The sequence below is a fragment of the Mercenaria mercenaria genome, chromosome 6 (assembly GCF_021730395.1).
Source record: "Mercenaria mercenaria strain notata chromosome 6, MADL_Memer_1, whole genome shotgun sequence".
NCBI lineage: Eukaryota > Metazoa > Mollusca > Bivalvia > Venerida > Veneridae > Mercenaria > Mercenaria mercenaria.
Genome location: NC_069366.1, coordinates 47,013,078 through 47,028,968, shown reverse-complemented (window position 1 = coordinate 47,028,968; position 15,891 = coordinate 47,013,078). Strand labels below are relative to the sequence as shown.

General features: G+C 35.3%; 1 protein-coding gene across 1 annotated transcript in view; it reads right to left on the bottom strand.

Moving 5' to 3' along the window:
• Window positions 1-11,674: 11,674 nt before the first annotated feature.
• The window catches only part of LOC123550515 (uncharacterized), a 75,747-nt gene continuing 71,530 nt past the window's right edge, over window positions 11,675-15,891 (bottom strand). The window contains exons 86-87 of the mRNA XM_053546789.1: window positions 12,887-13,001; window positions 11,675-11,945 (exon numbers count right to left, since the gene is read on the bottom strand). Coding sequence (XP_053402764.1) covers window positions 11,795-11,945; window positions 12,887-13,001 — 266 coding nt within the window. The 3' untranslated portion in view covers window positions 11,675-11,794. The remainder of the gene's footprint in view (window positions 11,946-12,886; window positions 13,002-15,891) is intronic.

Sequence of the window (15,891 nt, the reverse complement as noted above, 5' to 3'; positions counted from 1 at the left end):
TTACCGGCAAAAAAGTTATGGCGGCAGCCATATTGATGCTGCGGACTGAATTATTATCAGAATCTGATTGGTGGAAATCGGACAGTGTTATTTTCGATCCCAACCATTTCGTACCAACAGTAGTATCAGTAACAGACTACATCAAAGAAAAGCGGCTTTTTGACACTAATTGGCAGCAGACGGTTTGCGTTTACATTCTGTAATTATGCAAGTTTAAGTGTGAATTGTTTGCACAGCACTTATAACACCTTTCCGTGTCATGTAATTAACCGCGTTCTTTTGATTCTGAGTAAAAAGATTAACAAAATATCTCTTTTTGGATTTTTTTCTCTTTTATTTAAAAATCAAAAGTAAAAAATTACATTTCAAGTTTTTTAATACGCTAACTTACTTACTTACTTAGTCTTACTTAGTCGTTGAGGCCGGAACATCCTCTTCTGGATGCTAAGCTACTTAAAAAATAATATAAACAATGTTTGGAATGGAGGACGGATCTGTCCGGATTTTATCCAACCCGGAGTACATGTCAGTGGCGTCCGGTAAAACGAAAGTAGAAACAAACGTAATTCGAACTGTAAAAACATCTTTGAATTAAAGTCATTCGTAATTTTAATAGTCTGTATGGGTTATTTACGATATATTTTATTGAAAGTAACCGCTATTGGTTGAAAAGCCGCCGATATTGATATTTTTTATCCATTTTGTTCGTAACAGATGCACGTAATTTTGCAAGAGCTACGGTCAGAAAATTGACCAAAAAAACCCAAGCTCTGCTGGCAATGTTCTGTCGTATAGGTCGCAGGAACTTTTCAGGCAGCAAAATGGGTAGAAAAAGTGCGACCTATACGCACCAAAATACGGTATATTTAGTTTGAAAGATGAAATACTATGTCCAGAGATATTTGGTTAAAAAGGTGAAATGTTTTGTCCACAGATAATAAGTTTGAACAATCTTCTTCTTCTTCTTGGCATTCACCAGTTTGATCAAAATGAAATATTATGTCCAGGAATATTAAATTTGAAAGAGGAGATACCGTGACCAAGGTGATATTTAGACTGAAAGATGAAATATCATGTCCACATATATTAAGTTATGAAGTTTAAAAGATGAAATAAATGGGAAAATATCTGTTTGTTGAAATTTAATTCTTTGAAGTAGGGCAAATAAGAAATCCACAATAAATATTTTTGAACAGTATTGTATGACTTCACTGCACAGTAGAATGCCACATGAAGACCACATTGTTGAAGATCACCCCTGCTTTTTAATAAGTAACAGTTTCAAGGCACTTTTTCTCTTTTTTTTTTCAACAACAAAATAACTTGCAGCGTAGATATCATTTAGAAATTGTTTTAACTATCTGTAATTGAAATCCTAAGTTTAAATTGTGGCCCCAAGTGGCCTCCAGGCCAAGTGGTTAAGTTGACAGACTTCAAATAACTTGTCCCTCACCGATGTGGGTTCGAGCCTCACTCGGGGCTTTGAATTCTTCATGTGAGGAAGCTGTCCAGCTGGCTTACAGAAGGTCGAGGTTCTACCCAGGTGCCCGCTCGTGATGAAATACTGTATAATGGGTTATTTTTACTGCTGTAAAAGTTTACGGATTTTGGGTAAAAACACATGATTTTATTTTATACGATTTTACAATTTATGAAATCACAAGTTTTTTCAGTTTATGTGGCGAATTTATATGAGGCCAATATTAACAAATCTGATTTGGTTGTAAAAAATAGTAAAAATTAGCAGCAGGTAAAAAATACCTGTTATACGGTAATGCACGGAAGGGCACCTGGGGTCTTCCTCCACAAAGCTGGAAAGTCACCATATGATCTATAATTGTGTCGGTGTGATGTTAAACCCAACAAAACAAACAAATAAACTGTGGCCCCCATCTTCAAGATGATCAGTATCATTTGTGAATTAAAATCCAATAATAGGACAGTCCCACTATTAAGACTGCTTCTGAAAAAGAACAGTAAGTGGTCTTTTTAGCTGGGTTATTTTGTATACTGCATTTCATTCTATATCAAATGTGATGAGCTCTTTACTTTTCTACAAGTTATGATCACTAAGTTCATTTAAGATTTTTTAAAAGAGGAGAACATGTCTCTATATGAACCAGTTCATTACTAAAAAGAAAAAAATAAACGAGAGTGAGTAAGTTATTATGACACTTCTCCAAATGAAATAGCAGATTTTATGTTATTTCTGATTTCACTGGTTTATTTTTTGGTTGTTTAGTATTTTTTCTGTTTATTTTTTTTTTGCTGTTGTATTTTTTTTTGTGTTAAGTTTTTAAGTTTCATTTTAGTTTATGTTCTCCACACAAATTGTATACATTGTATATATGTGAGCTATGAATGTTACTACCTTCTGTTAATGACACTCTTATACCATATTTTCCCTTATTAAAGCTCCTTGGTGCATTACATTTTTAGGGAAAAGTGGGTGGGGGGCCTTTATTACATTTTTTTTAGTAAATATAAACTATAAATGCAATTTAAAAATGAAGGAATTTTAACAATTATAGTACTAATTTCATGTCCGCTCTGTAATTCTTGAAGGATTTCAAAGAAACTTGACACAAATGTTCACCACACCGGGATGACGTGCAGAGCGCATGTTCTGGATGGCTTGCTCAAATGTCAAGGTCACACTTAGGAGTCAAAGGTCATATGAGTGTGTGTAACTCTTGACCCCCTTGAAGGATTTAATGAAATTTGACACAAATGTTTACCTCATCAAGACGTTCAGGTCAAGGTCAAGGTCACAGGGGTCAATAGTCAAGGCTTTGTAACTCTTGAACCCACTTGGATTTCAAGGAAACTTGATGCAAATGTCAACACATCAAGCGCATATTGTGGATGGCTAGCTACAAGGTCAAGGTCACACTTAGGTGTCAAAGGTAGTACCTTCGGGTGTATATTGCTCGGCATTGCGGTGCTCTTGTTTTGGTAAAGTATATTTGCTCATGGAGCAGTAAAATGGAGCACAATTCTGCCTTGATGTTTTATGTGTGTCTCGGGTATAATTTTTTAACAATTGAAGAGATTTCAACTAAATTGTACACAAACGATAATGGTAAGTTGGTATGTCATGCACTTTAGTCAGAGTTTGTAAATCTAAGATAAATGTGGTAGGCATGTGCACTTCACTTTGGGAGTGTTTTTCAGTATCCCATGCTAGACACATTTATTGCTTTTACTCAAATAGCACGGGTAGAGTTATGAAAATAACAGAGGACAATAAACCTGATGGTTGATGGACATTTTCTTGCCAGTAGTTTGTATTGTATTTGGGTAGTTAAAATAGCATTGTATATTATACAGTGTAATTCATTGTAAAACTCCAGTGGTGGTTTTTAGGCTGTTATGATCAACTTAAAAAGTTGCCCCAACATTCATGCACAGTTTGGAAATACCAACAAAATTAATATGTATGTTCACTATGTGTTTTGTATTGGAAGAAAAAATGCATATATTTTCGTTTCACAAAGTTTGTGGAATAATATCAGGTTTGACCCTTTCCGCAATTGCATGCCCCATATGAAGTCATTCACAAATTAAATCTAAACAAAACAGTATCTTACAAAAAAAAATTTAAAATGAGACTGACAAATTTTCAAAAAACCCTTAAAATTATAGCAAAAACTATTTTTTCTGATGGTAACAATCAAAATTGATTGAAACTTCTAACTGATTTAATCCTGGATTTAAGGATATTTATTGTAAAATCAAGAACTTTATTTTTGTTGGAAGGAGAATTACAATATAACATGAGCAGGTTCGTTTGCCTGTTCTGTGTATATGTTGACAAGATTGATGGAAAGCAAACCACATTTTTTGTAGCTACTGTAAAAATATATAATATATATATATTATATTTAAAGGATTGAATGCTAATCCTGGTTTGTTATGACAGGTATAAACCGTATTGGAACTTCTCGCAAATCATTCAAGAATCCAAAGTGTGATTCATGGATCTTTGTCCCTTTGTGATTTATGCCCATCTAAATGCACAAAAAATAGCATTTAATTCTTACATAATACAGATACAGTCTGCTATGTTAACTTTTCTTTGTTAAGGAATGCCAATCATCTGTTTAGATAATATGCCGGGATCATATGTTCTGTTGATTCTTGCCTACCTAGCGGGGAAAGTATACATTTATAGGAGCACGAGCCGGGGATAGATATTCCTGTCTTTCCCTAGGGAAACACCTTGTCTAAAATAGCGTGCACTAAGGTGACGTCACGTAGTACTGGTACCATTGTGACGTCATAAACTTTATAAATAATGTCAGGAAATACCAAAAACCTATTTGTCTTCACGATCTATCTAACATGTCTGCCTGTGTAAGACAGCTGTTTTCCCTACCCTCGGGACAGCATGGATAAAAAACCTCGCTAACGCTCGGTTTTCCATTCCACACTGTCCCTCGGATAGGGAAAACCCCGTCTTTCACAGGCAGACATGTAAGATCTTTATAATCTATCTTCAGCTATTGCTGTCTTACATTAATGCTGTTATTCATAAAATTTGTTATTTCTATACATGAATGTATTTAACTAACTGCTGTTACTTAAGAAGCATTCTCATCCATCAGAGGTTCATCAAAATCCCGAAACGAACCTCTGATTTGTTTCTTTTGTTTGTCTGGTGAGCATGGGCACTCGTAATTACTATCGATAACAGATTCAGCCGTCAGTATTTGCCATTATTTGGCATGCCGATGAAAAATTTAAACAATATCTTAGTGAAATACTTGCTCACAATGAATTAAGACGATACTGTATGACTGCGTTTAATAAAGATCTATTCCTCTAATTGGATGTTTAGAATTTTACCTCAACCAATAAGGATATTCCGCGTAATTCGGTGTCAGTATTGAAAAGGACATGGTCATGCTTTTCACAGCTGATTTTGATTGGTTTGCGAAGATTTGGCTGAAAATGTTACTGATTGGCTGAAACGTTTTACCTTTAATGTTACCAAGCTAAAAATATCAGCAAAATATGCCAGAGTTTCAACTTTGGAACCATAGTAAACCTGTGATATACGAGAATGCTTAAGAAGTAAACCATTCTTTGGTAGTTTATACTTGAGAAAAAACATTACATGACAATCCAAATCATGAGATAAACTGTGAACACACATTTTGTATACATGTTTGTTTGCACGTGTTGAGAGTATTTCATGGCCAGTAAGAGTATGCTTTATATTTATGTGTATAGTAAACTTCTACTGTTTGAATCACCAAATTCATAACGGAACGTTTTTCATGAATATTGGCTTTATTTTGAAAGATCCAAGATTTAAGTTATTTATCATTCTAAAGGTCTCCATAGATGTTAGTTAACTTCTTGAATTTTTAAGATATCTGTGATAACGTCAGTTTTAGGTCAGAAAAATATTTTTCATTGTGTAAAATTATGATCCCTGAAAATCCTTTTTTTTTTTTCTCAAAAATTTACCAAAATATGAACAGTGAAATGGTTATTTTTCAATGCTTAAGATATAACTTATAATAGTCTATGAACAAAAACGTAGCCAAAATCTAAATTAATTTCCAGACTTCTTCCATTATGATGACAAATTGGTAACTGGTAAAGATATTTTGAAGTTTTATAAAATGTTCCAAATATCACCTTTGGAGTTCTTTAGGATATATAATATGACTGGTATTGTCTTGTATTAAAAGGAAAATTCAAGGTAAAACATTGTTAATGAAAAAGCTGGTTCAAACAGTAGATTTTTTGGATAGACTAATATTGAAATTGTCACATGTATAGCTGCATAGTAGGACAGAACCTTGGAGTAATTTAACGTAATGATGAGTGTTGATACTAACATTATGGTCCTGTCCAGCAACAAAAAAGGTACAAAAATTGTTACATTAGTTACCGATAGTATAAGTTTCACACTGATAAATGCAAATCCTGTTACTGTAAATTAGTTATCCATAGAGTGTAGCAGCCAGGTGTGACCATGATAAAAAATGTTTAGAAAACGACCTTTCATAAATATTATCCTGTCGTGTTTTAGGGATACATACACTAGTTTTGCGTGTGACATACTGTTATCTGAATCATGCTTAAATAGTTCTTTACTGTTGTTTCAGGACTTTGGGTCCAAAGTTATAAAACTTAAATTGGAGACCAGTCTGGGAAAGCTGCCTTGCCATTGGTTAATTTTAAAAGTTTGTTGAATGGTTTCCAAACTTAAGTTTTAATAACCTTGACCTATATAAATTATGGTCATTATTGAGCTCTGTAAATATCAAACAAATAGAAGGAAAAATAAAATGTTAAAGAGAAAGATTTTCTTTTTTTGTTGGAAATGAAAGACAAAGCTGCAATCTACAGTGCCTAGGGCCTCCATGGCCGACAGGTTTAGGTCTGTGATTTGGAATCTTTTGATTTCATACCTCATGTTTTTATTTCGATGTAAATGAGATGTGGAACCAAAATTTGTAGTCCTGTTTTGCGCCATATAACCTATACTGTGTTGGTGCGCAGTAAAACCCAAATAAATAAATAAATTGGAATCTTTTGCCCCTAACCTCACTGGTTTAAGACCAAGTTAGATACGTAGAATTTTTCCATGTGAGGAAGCAGTCCAGCTTGCTTGTAGTTGGGGGTTTCTTCCAAAGTGCAGGTCCATCTATGTCTGAAGTAGTGCTGTTGGTGTGTGTGTATGGGGCAGGGGTTGAGTATTGGGGAATGGAAACCTATGGTATTTCTCGGCTAATAAAGTTGTAAAGTGGCCACGTGACATACAGTAAAATGTGCCATGTGGCTTAAACTAAATTCATTACAAATGATATCACTGTTCAATATCCTGCACATCGGGTGAAAACTATAGCCAGAAGACTTTTAATGTTTTCTGTAAAACAACCCAGCTAGCAAAATATATGGGACCCATATGGGCCCCTTATTGTTTTCTATGGGCTGCCAATAAGGGACCCACATGGGTTTTGCAAACAGGATTGGCATGGGTCCCACATGGACTTCAATATTGGACCCATATGGGTCCATTATGGGCCCCACATGGCACCTACATGGGCAATCTATATGGGCCCCACATGGGCTTCAAGGAACATTGCGTTAGTATTAAATTATTTTATTTATTTTCAATTTAAATAAAATATGACAGTTGTACCTGTCATTTTTCAAAATATAACGTTATATGACTTTAAATAAATTTTATTTTTAAAAACAAATAAAAAGAACTGTAAACACGGAAAATTGTACGGAAAGTTACAATTTGTCATGATTTCTTTTGATGTGGGACCCATCTCGGGTCCCATATGGGTGCAAAACTTGACCAATTACCAAAATTCGTATTAAAAGGATGATAACTGATGAAAATTTACACTGCTGAACCGAGCAGAAAATAAACATGTCATGTGGCAAACATATTGTATTTTCTCCAAGGGCTATAGATATGGGCCCGATGTGGGCAAATAATAACATATGGGACCAATATTAATCTGCACACATGGGCCTACCTGTATACAGCCCATAAAGGGCCCATATGGGCTTGCTTGCTGGGAAGTGACCCCTGCGTGGGGACAACTTTAACTTGAGAGGTAGGATTTGAACAACATTGGTAGAGGACCACTACACAATGCTTCATGCCAAATATCTGAGCTCCCGGTCCTCGGGCTTTAGACACGAGTATTTTTAACATTTTTAGTATGTAAAGAAGTGACACAAAGGCAGGGCCAATTTTGACCCCATAGGCATGATTTGAACAGTTGGATAGGAAAAAAGTTTTTCATTTTGGTTGTCATGGCAACCAAAATTATGCATGGAATAGAATTCTTTTAACAACTTTGGTAGAGGATCATCCAGGCCAAGTTTCATCAACTAAGTTCAGTTACGCTAATAAAAACACTATAATGTACCAGTACTGTATATAAAAGTCTGAAGGGTCATAAATATAGCTGTTAACATTTCTAAATCCAAACCATGTCTGAGATATGATTCCAGATAAACAGAAAATGGAATAAAACACTATATGAGCCGTGCCATGAGAAAACCAACATAGTGCATTTGCGACCAGCATGGATCCAGACTTCGCTAATGGTTTCTCTAATTGCAATAGGCTTTGAAAGCAAACAGCATGGATCCTGACCAGACTGTATGGATGCGCAGGCTGGTCAGGATCCATGCTGGTCGCAAATGCACTATGCTGGTTTTCTCATGGTGCGGCTCATATAATGTAATACATATGGAAGTACAAAGGGCCATAAATCTTGCCTTCTTCAAGCAATCTGTATGAAATTTGCAGGGTCATCTTTTCCTATTGCAGTAAACATTTCTACCAATTGTCTGAGATATGTCTGTGGATAGACAGAAAATGGCAGGACTGCATTTCCCTAAAGCAGTTGACTTTTCTTCCCAGTTTTATTTAGACACTCCAAACCATGTACATGTATTTCATGTATGTAATACTATGAGGATATATGTTGAGCTGATTTTGTTTGCAAATGTGTTGGCACGCAGCAGGTCAAGGTTTTTTAGCTCGATTATTTGAATTTTTTTTTTCAAATATAAGAGCTTTTCTTGTCACCCTTTTGTTGGCATGAGCATCACAGAAGCTTTATATGTACCAGTAAGCAGGTTTCTCAAAATGCATGATCTAAATGCTGTTAAACTTCACATGCCTTCAGCATCACTAGATACCTCAAAGGAAAACTGGCATAACGTAAGCATTTATTTTGTCAAAAGTGTGCTCATTTTTAACTCGATTAATCAAAGTACAGGTAGAGCTATTGCAGGCACCCATGTTGGCATTTACATCTGTGCCGGCATCCTGATTTGGTAAATAAAATCTGCAAGAGCTCCTTTGAAAGCATACAACACCATCAAGCAAAATAATAGCTGACTCAGTTTGACCAAGATAATGAATTGTGCAACACCCCTCACATCCCATAGCATCGGCTTAAGTGGAATTCTTCAGTAGCAAATCTGAATGGACTCAATCATCCCAAAGGACCAGAAAATATAACAAAACTTAGTCCAAGTACAGGGAGACCTTCTACCACATGGCACAAGGACTGCTGTTGTGATAGTTAACAAGGCAGTCTGAAAGACAGCTATATCCCCCGCCATTGTTATGGATAGTGAAAGAGTTTACGGTATTGAGTGGAACCGTTAAACAATCGAGTTGTGACCTTGACCATAAGCTGGCAGGGGTGAATATTGAATTCTGCACATTGTCTTGATAAATGGAATATTACAGCCAAGTCATATTAAAATCCCCCAAGGGGTTTAGGAGATACAGAGCAGACATAAAATGGAAGGCTCGAACCTTTGACCTTGAGTAAAAATGTGACCTTGACATTGAGCCAACATGGCTGACTCGTGAGTGCTGCACATCATCTTGATAAGGTGATTAACTGACCCATTAGTTACTTGAAATTCCATCAAGGGGTTTAGGTGATACAGAACGGACACAAAATGGAAGGCTCAAACATTTGACTCATAGTTGTGACCTTGACCTTGAGCAAACAAGACTGACTCATGAGTTTTGCATATCGTCTTGATAAGCTGATCATTTGACCCAAGTTTCATGAAAATCCTTTAAGGGGTTTAGGAGATACAGAGTGGACACAAAATGGAAGGCTCAACCCTTTGACCTTAACTTGTGACCTTGACCTTAAGCCGACATAGCTGACTCATAAGTTCTGCACTTTGTCTTGATAAGGTTATCATTTGACCAAAGTTTCATGATTATGCTTCAATGGGTTTAGGAGATATAGAGAGCGGACACAAAATTGAAGGCTCATACCTTTGACCTAGAGTTGTGACCTTGACCTTGAGCCAACAAGGGGTTTAGAAGACACAGGACCTTTGACCTCGAGTTGCGACCTTGACCCGACATGGCTGACTCATGGGTTTTGCACATCGTCTTGATGAGGTGATCATTTGGCCTAAGTTTCATGAAAATCCTTCAAGGGGTTTAGGAGATACAGAGCGGACACAAAATGTTACGGACAGACAGACAGACGGACGGAAGGACGGAGACCATTCCTGTAACCCCCCACCACTCGTGGCGGGGTATACGAGTGGTGGGGTATTAATAAAATCTATAAGAAGATCCTTTGGAAATATGGAATGTAACCAAGCAAAATAAATTGGTTTGACCCGTGTCTTTTCAGTTTCCGTATGTAAGCCGGTATCTCGGTATCCATGAACAGAAATGGATTGAAACCGCTTATGTTAACTGTGCTATCTTCTGTGCCATGTGCAGGTTCCATAACAAGTCTTTTTATTCATTTTTACAAAGTTATGCCCCTTTTTGACCCAGAAATATCTTGTTCAGTTCAGTATGTTAGCTGGTATCTCACTAGCCTCTAATGGGAATGGATTAGAATGTCATATACTTGTTCAACGAGTTGATCTGACATGTAATGCACAGTTTCAATACCTCTTTTTTTTGCATTCTTACAAAGTTATGCCCCTGTTTTGACTTAGAAATTTTTGGTTAGGTTTTGTATGTAAGTTGGTATCACAATAACCATTTTTGGAAATGGAACGAAATTTCACACATTCATTCCCTGATCAAACATGCAGTGCATACAACTCTGTCAATTTTGCACCTTTTTTTTATGTAGCACTTTTTTTTGCCATAATCAGTAATCTTACGAAACATCAAAAGTTCTGCAACTGAAACACTGTTGCCCCTTTTGTACTTGTTTTAGCAGGTCTGTATTTTTTTCCCCACTTTTTATAATAGTGGCAAGGCTTTTGAACAGTCAAGCACTGCTGGCCACCATAAGCTCTTGCCAACCTAGAAATTTTCGTTAAAAGATTTTGCATATAGGCAAGTTATTCAGAAACTACAAGGCCAAGTGATTTCAAATTTCACATATGTCTCTGGCATCATGAGATAACATTGAAGAACAAGTTTAAAACTCTAGCTTTTATTTTCATACAAAAATGATACAGTTTGGTGAAGATGCATCAAGTAGTTCATGATAAGTTGTTGTTTAAAATGTTTTTTTTTTGTTTTCTTCTATATTTAACTTTTAATGACCATTAAATAGGGCAAATCAAAACAATTTGACAAAACTAAGAGGTCCATACATGGATGCTACAGAACAGTTTGGTAAACATCCATCATTCTGAAAAGGTGTTTAAACTTTTTTTTTATTTCTAGCTCTAGCGGCACCTACAACGGGCCAATCTAAACCATCTGAACAAACTAGAAAGTGGTCCTTGCAAAGTTACTCCTGACCAAGTCAGGTGTTATACTGACCAGTCGTTTTAGGGAGGAATATGTTCAAGTAAAAATGTTTAGGTAGATTGCAGGACAACTGACACACGATCATCCACCTATTCCAACAGCTCACTCGAAACAAAAACTGAAAAACAAGCAATGGAACTGTACCTCTCTACAAAGTTCGGTTGAAACGCAACCAGATGTGTTAGACATTCAGTATGAGCCATTTTTGTTGATGGATAAGCAGAAAGGCAGACAGACACACAAACTAGACAAAATCATGCTCGACATTAAGAGGCCCAACACACAGCCCAATAATTTTTAAGTCTCCTTGTATGTGGGAAAGCTCAAACTTCTCTATGGTTAGCGACTGACTCCATATCTCGTATATCAAGGCTCACATTATGTGCGGAAAACTTACTTGACAAAGAAAAACAGACCAAATTTTTACATATAAATATATTCCTCTTTTATTACAATCTATTTATAAACAAAGAGCATTTTAAATAATCAAATGCAAGATTATCAAATAAGAAGGCAATGGCCTGAAACTGTGTTTGACTAAACGTATGTGTAACCAGGATATTCTGCTTTGTAGGCCTTCGGAATATTGATGATAACACCACTGGGGCACCTGGGCTGTTGGCAACACAGGGGTGGTTTTGGATCCTCAAGGTGACAGATACTTGGTAAGTTGTTCCAGTTCAAACACCTGAAAATAATCATCAACTTACTAGTTAAAAAAAATTGGATTCAATGTCTTATTTAATCCCTTTAAGGTAATAGTGTCACTTCTCTTAACATAAGACTATACTACTCTCTACTAACAACACCCCCACAGAGCAAACATCTCTTCCAAGACAAAAAATAGCATAGGTTTAACTATATCAAAGTATTAAAGCTGCACGTCTTCAGATTTATGTCAAATTTTTTTTTTGAAAATACTTTCGTTTTTCGGTTGTTAGTAATTGCAATAAATGAAAACTTGAAGTGATTCTGCACATTTTAGGGATTTTTTATCTGTAAAAACACTCTTAATAACATATGAGCCGCACCATGAGAAAACCAACATAGTGCATTTGCGACCAGCATGGATCCGGACCAGCCTGTGCCTCCGCGCAGTCTGGTCAGGATCCATGCTTTCACTAACAGCTTCTCTAATTGCAATAGAGTTTGAAAGCCAACAGCATGGATCCTGACCAGACTGCGCGGATGAGCTGGCTGGTCCGGATCCATGCTGGTCATAAATGCACTATGTTGGTTTTCTCATGGTGCGGCTCATATGTAGAACTCCCTCAAAAGTTTTAGTCAGGCTATTTAAATTCGATGCAAAATAGAAGGAATTTAGCTGTTTCTTATACGAAACATATTAAAATATCTACTTAAATGATTCTTCATTATTAATTTTGATACATATCATGTCACCTGCTTTTTTTAAAAAACAGAAGTCTGATGGAAGTTTAAAATTCATCTGGAGGCATGCTCCTTTAAAACCATATAATTATACATTTCAGCATTGAAAATATCCCTTTAAGTGTATATAATTGAAAACTTTAAGAATCGTTTCCTGAAAGCTCAATGAATTTTAAACATTCCATTAAATAAATTGAGAAAAGGTTTGAAAAGAAGTGGCAATGAGGAAAGCCTACTTACACAGCTCTACAAGAGTACATTCCTTGGTCAGCATTGGTACATGTACAAGACTGGCTGCATCCATCATTCCATGTCTGATCCTGGGTATAGTATTGTCCCTTGTATGTACAGAATGCTGAAATATACAAATACAGTAGTTTGAGAAATCTTTTCTTCAAATATTTTTTGTGAAATTAAGTTGTGGGACAGCACAGTTTTTTTTATATTTTTGTGTCCCAAAACTTAGGGAAAAACGATATTATAAGTTTATCTGTGCTGATCAAGTTACCTGAGCTGAACAAGTTATGGCCTACAAAATTTTATACATCCATCAACTCTACCCCAAATTATTTAAGCCTTTTCTATCTTTTTTTTTAAATTTTTTTTTCAAACAAAAACCTGATAAGTAGCATAGACATATTGATAGGGCAATGTAGTCACCATAACTTTTCCACCCTGCCCCAAACAATTTTACCAGATATAAACAAAACTAATACTCGATCATTTAACGTAATATTATTCTTCATTTATGTTCATTTCAATATAAAGAAGAAAGTTTTTTTGTTATTGCCTTTTTGCTTGTTGTTTAATTTTGAAATAAAATTCGAAGTACTTTGGTGACATGACCCTATCTCTTTCAGCTCTGAAATGACTGTATTGTTTGTAGTTTGATTACTTTACACATATTTACTAGTAAAAAAACATTATTTCACTTTGTAATCAAAATCAAAAAAGTAGGACTCCCAAAATGCAAAAAAAGCGTTGAAGATGTGAATACAGTTGGACTTGTCATAGCGGCCACCTATATTATGAAACAAGCCAGTTAACTTCTCAGACTGATAAGTTGTTCTAATATTTCATCTTGTCTAAGTCCTCTGCCTTAAGCAAGCAAACTGTCTTTTTCCTTCGACTGGCTGCTTAATACAGATTTAAAAATAAATCTAAACGTTACAATCTGGCAAACTGCTTTCTAATATGTAATTTATAGTGAAAGTAGTCTTTAAAATGTCTTATCTATATGAGTACGAAACTGTTTTCAAGAAAGTGCACACAAAGTTTCAATTTGTGAAAAATGTAATTAATAACAGTGTTAGTTGTGCAGATAAAATAGATGTAAAGCAGAGAGAATCTAGTATCTTCAATACAGTGAAACATCACTCATTTGAGCATCGAAAGCCAAAACACAAAGGCTCACTCAAACAATTTGGGTGGTCCGCATTGTTTCCCTCATATTTTCTATATCTGCATCACTTAAAACCCTAAACAGAGCATTTTGCTATGGAGCAATCAGTGTTTAAATGTATACCATACCCATAAAGTAAAAACTTGTATGAAAATGATACTTGACTTTTTTTATACTTCACAGACATTATTAACAAGGAGATCCTTTCAGATTGTATGTAGAGACAATTTTTCTTTGCTTCGCTTTACTTTACTTTTGGTTTGGTGCAGTTTTTTAACAGTATTTCAGTTATGTAATGGCTGGCAGTTAACTTAACCAGTTTTCCTAGACACTGTACCAGTACTAACCTGTTCTAAAACAAGTAGCTGCCAACTTCCCCCACATGAATCAGGGTCGGGGCAAACGATTTTAGACACAATGTCTTTTATCAAGCCTCACAGAGAACACATGCTTCGCAAGGGGAGCAAACTCACAACCCTGGGATCAACAGACCTACACTCTTCCTACTGCTACTGAGTTAAGTGGGTGGACAAACAATTGTTCTATGAATATGCATAAAAAAGCAAATTCTTGAACAACTGAAAAAGACATTCTAATAGCGCTCTCTCATATTCTATAAATAGAACACACCGCAGATATACCATAATACAACTCGCACATTGCAGACAAGGGAGCGTTGTTTATATATTACGCATGTATACTAAATTTTTTACATTAACCTTTCGGTAGACTTTGAAGAGAATTAGAAAAGTAAAATATGGAAAATTACTCTTTGCCTGCATAAAATTCCTTGAAAAACCTGTTAACAAATTAAATAAAGGAATAAAAAAACATATATATTGAAATGAAAGTAGGCAATATACAGACATATTATTTGAGCACTTTGCTAGACCGGGGCCATTCAAAAGATGTGTTCAAGTAAAAAGCTTTTAAAAAGTAAGCTTCAGTGCATACAAATTACTAAATATTCTGCAAATAACATTGCTAAAATATAGCATCAGAAGGACAGGCTTTAATAAAGTCTTTATCACAAATATACAATATTTTCGGATTCAAAACACCGAACGAAAGTACTTGCGGTCGAAAAAGTAAATGCAAGATTACAATTTTGATTCATGATTTTCAAAGCATATATCAGCACAATCATTAATACATGTACTTCATTTCATACATTTGGTTCACACTGCTCCACATGCAAACTTGATGCTGATCCTCAATGAGATGTTTGAAATATTTTTCATACTTGCTAATTGAAAAATATGACAGGATTTTGGTAGATCTGTATGGTGTTGCATTAGTTAAGCACCCTATTTTATCAGATCACATCTTAATATTATTGCTAAAAGGTCACATGAAGGTGTCATTTGTAACATATCATTACAGATGCATTTCACAGAGATGTTAATTGTTTCAATGAAGAACTAGATCTAGGTTGCCAAAATCAGTCATCCTATGAAATATTGCCAACTTTCAGTTATACATTTCAAAATTTCAATAGGATCATGTGATATATTTGCATTTTACACAATACACAGACTATGGTGATGAATGTTTAAACACTTGCGAATGAAGCAAATAAATATAATACTGTAAAATCATGAAATTTCGTGGTTTTGGTCAAAATGGCAATTTCGTGGGGATATGAATTCGTGGATATCAACTTTTGAACATAAAATGAATAGGAATTTTACTTGTTCGTTGGGATTAAATTTCGTGGATTAACTCAACCACGAAATCAACGAAAATTAGTCCCCCACGAATATTAATGATTTCACAGTAATAATAATTGATAAATGACCGTAACTTGGATGTGTCACAAAAAGTAGTTATAGAACAACATCAT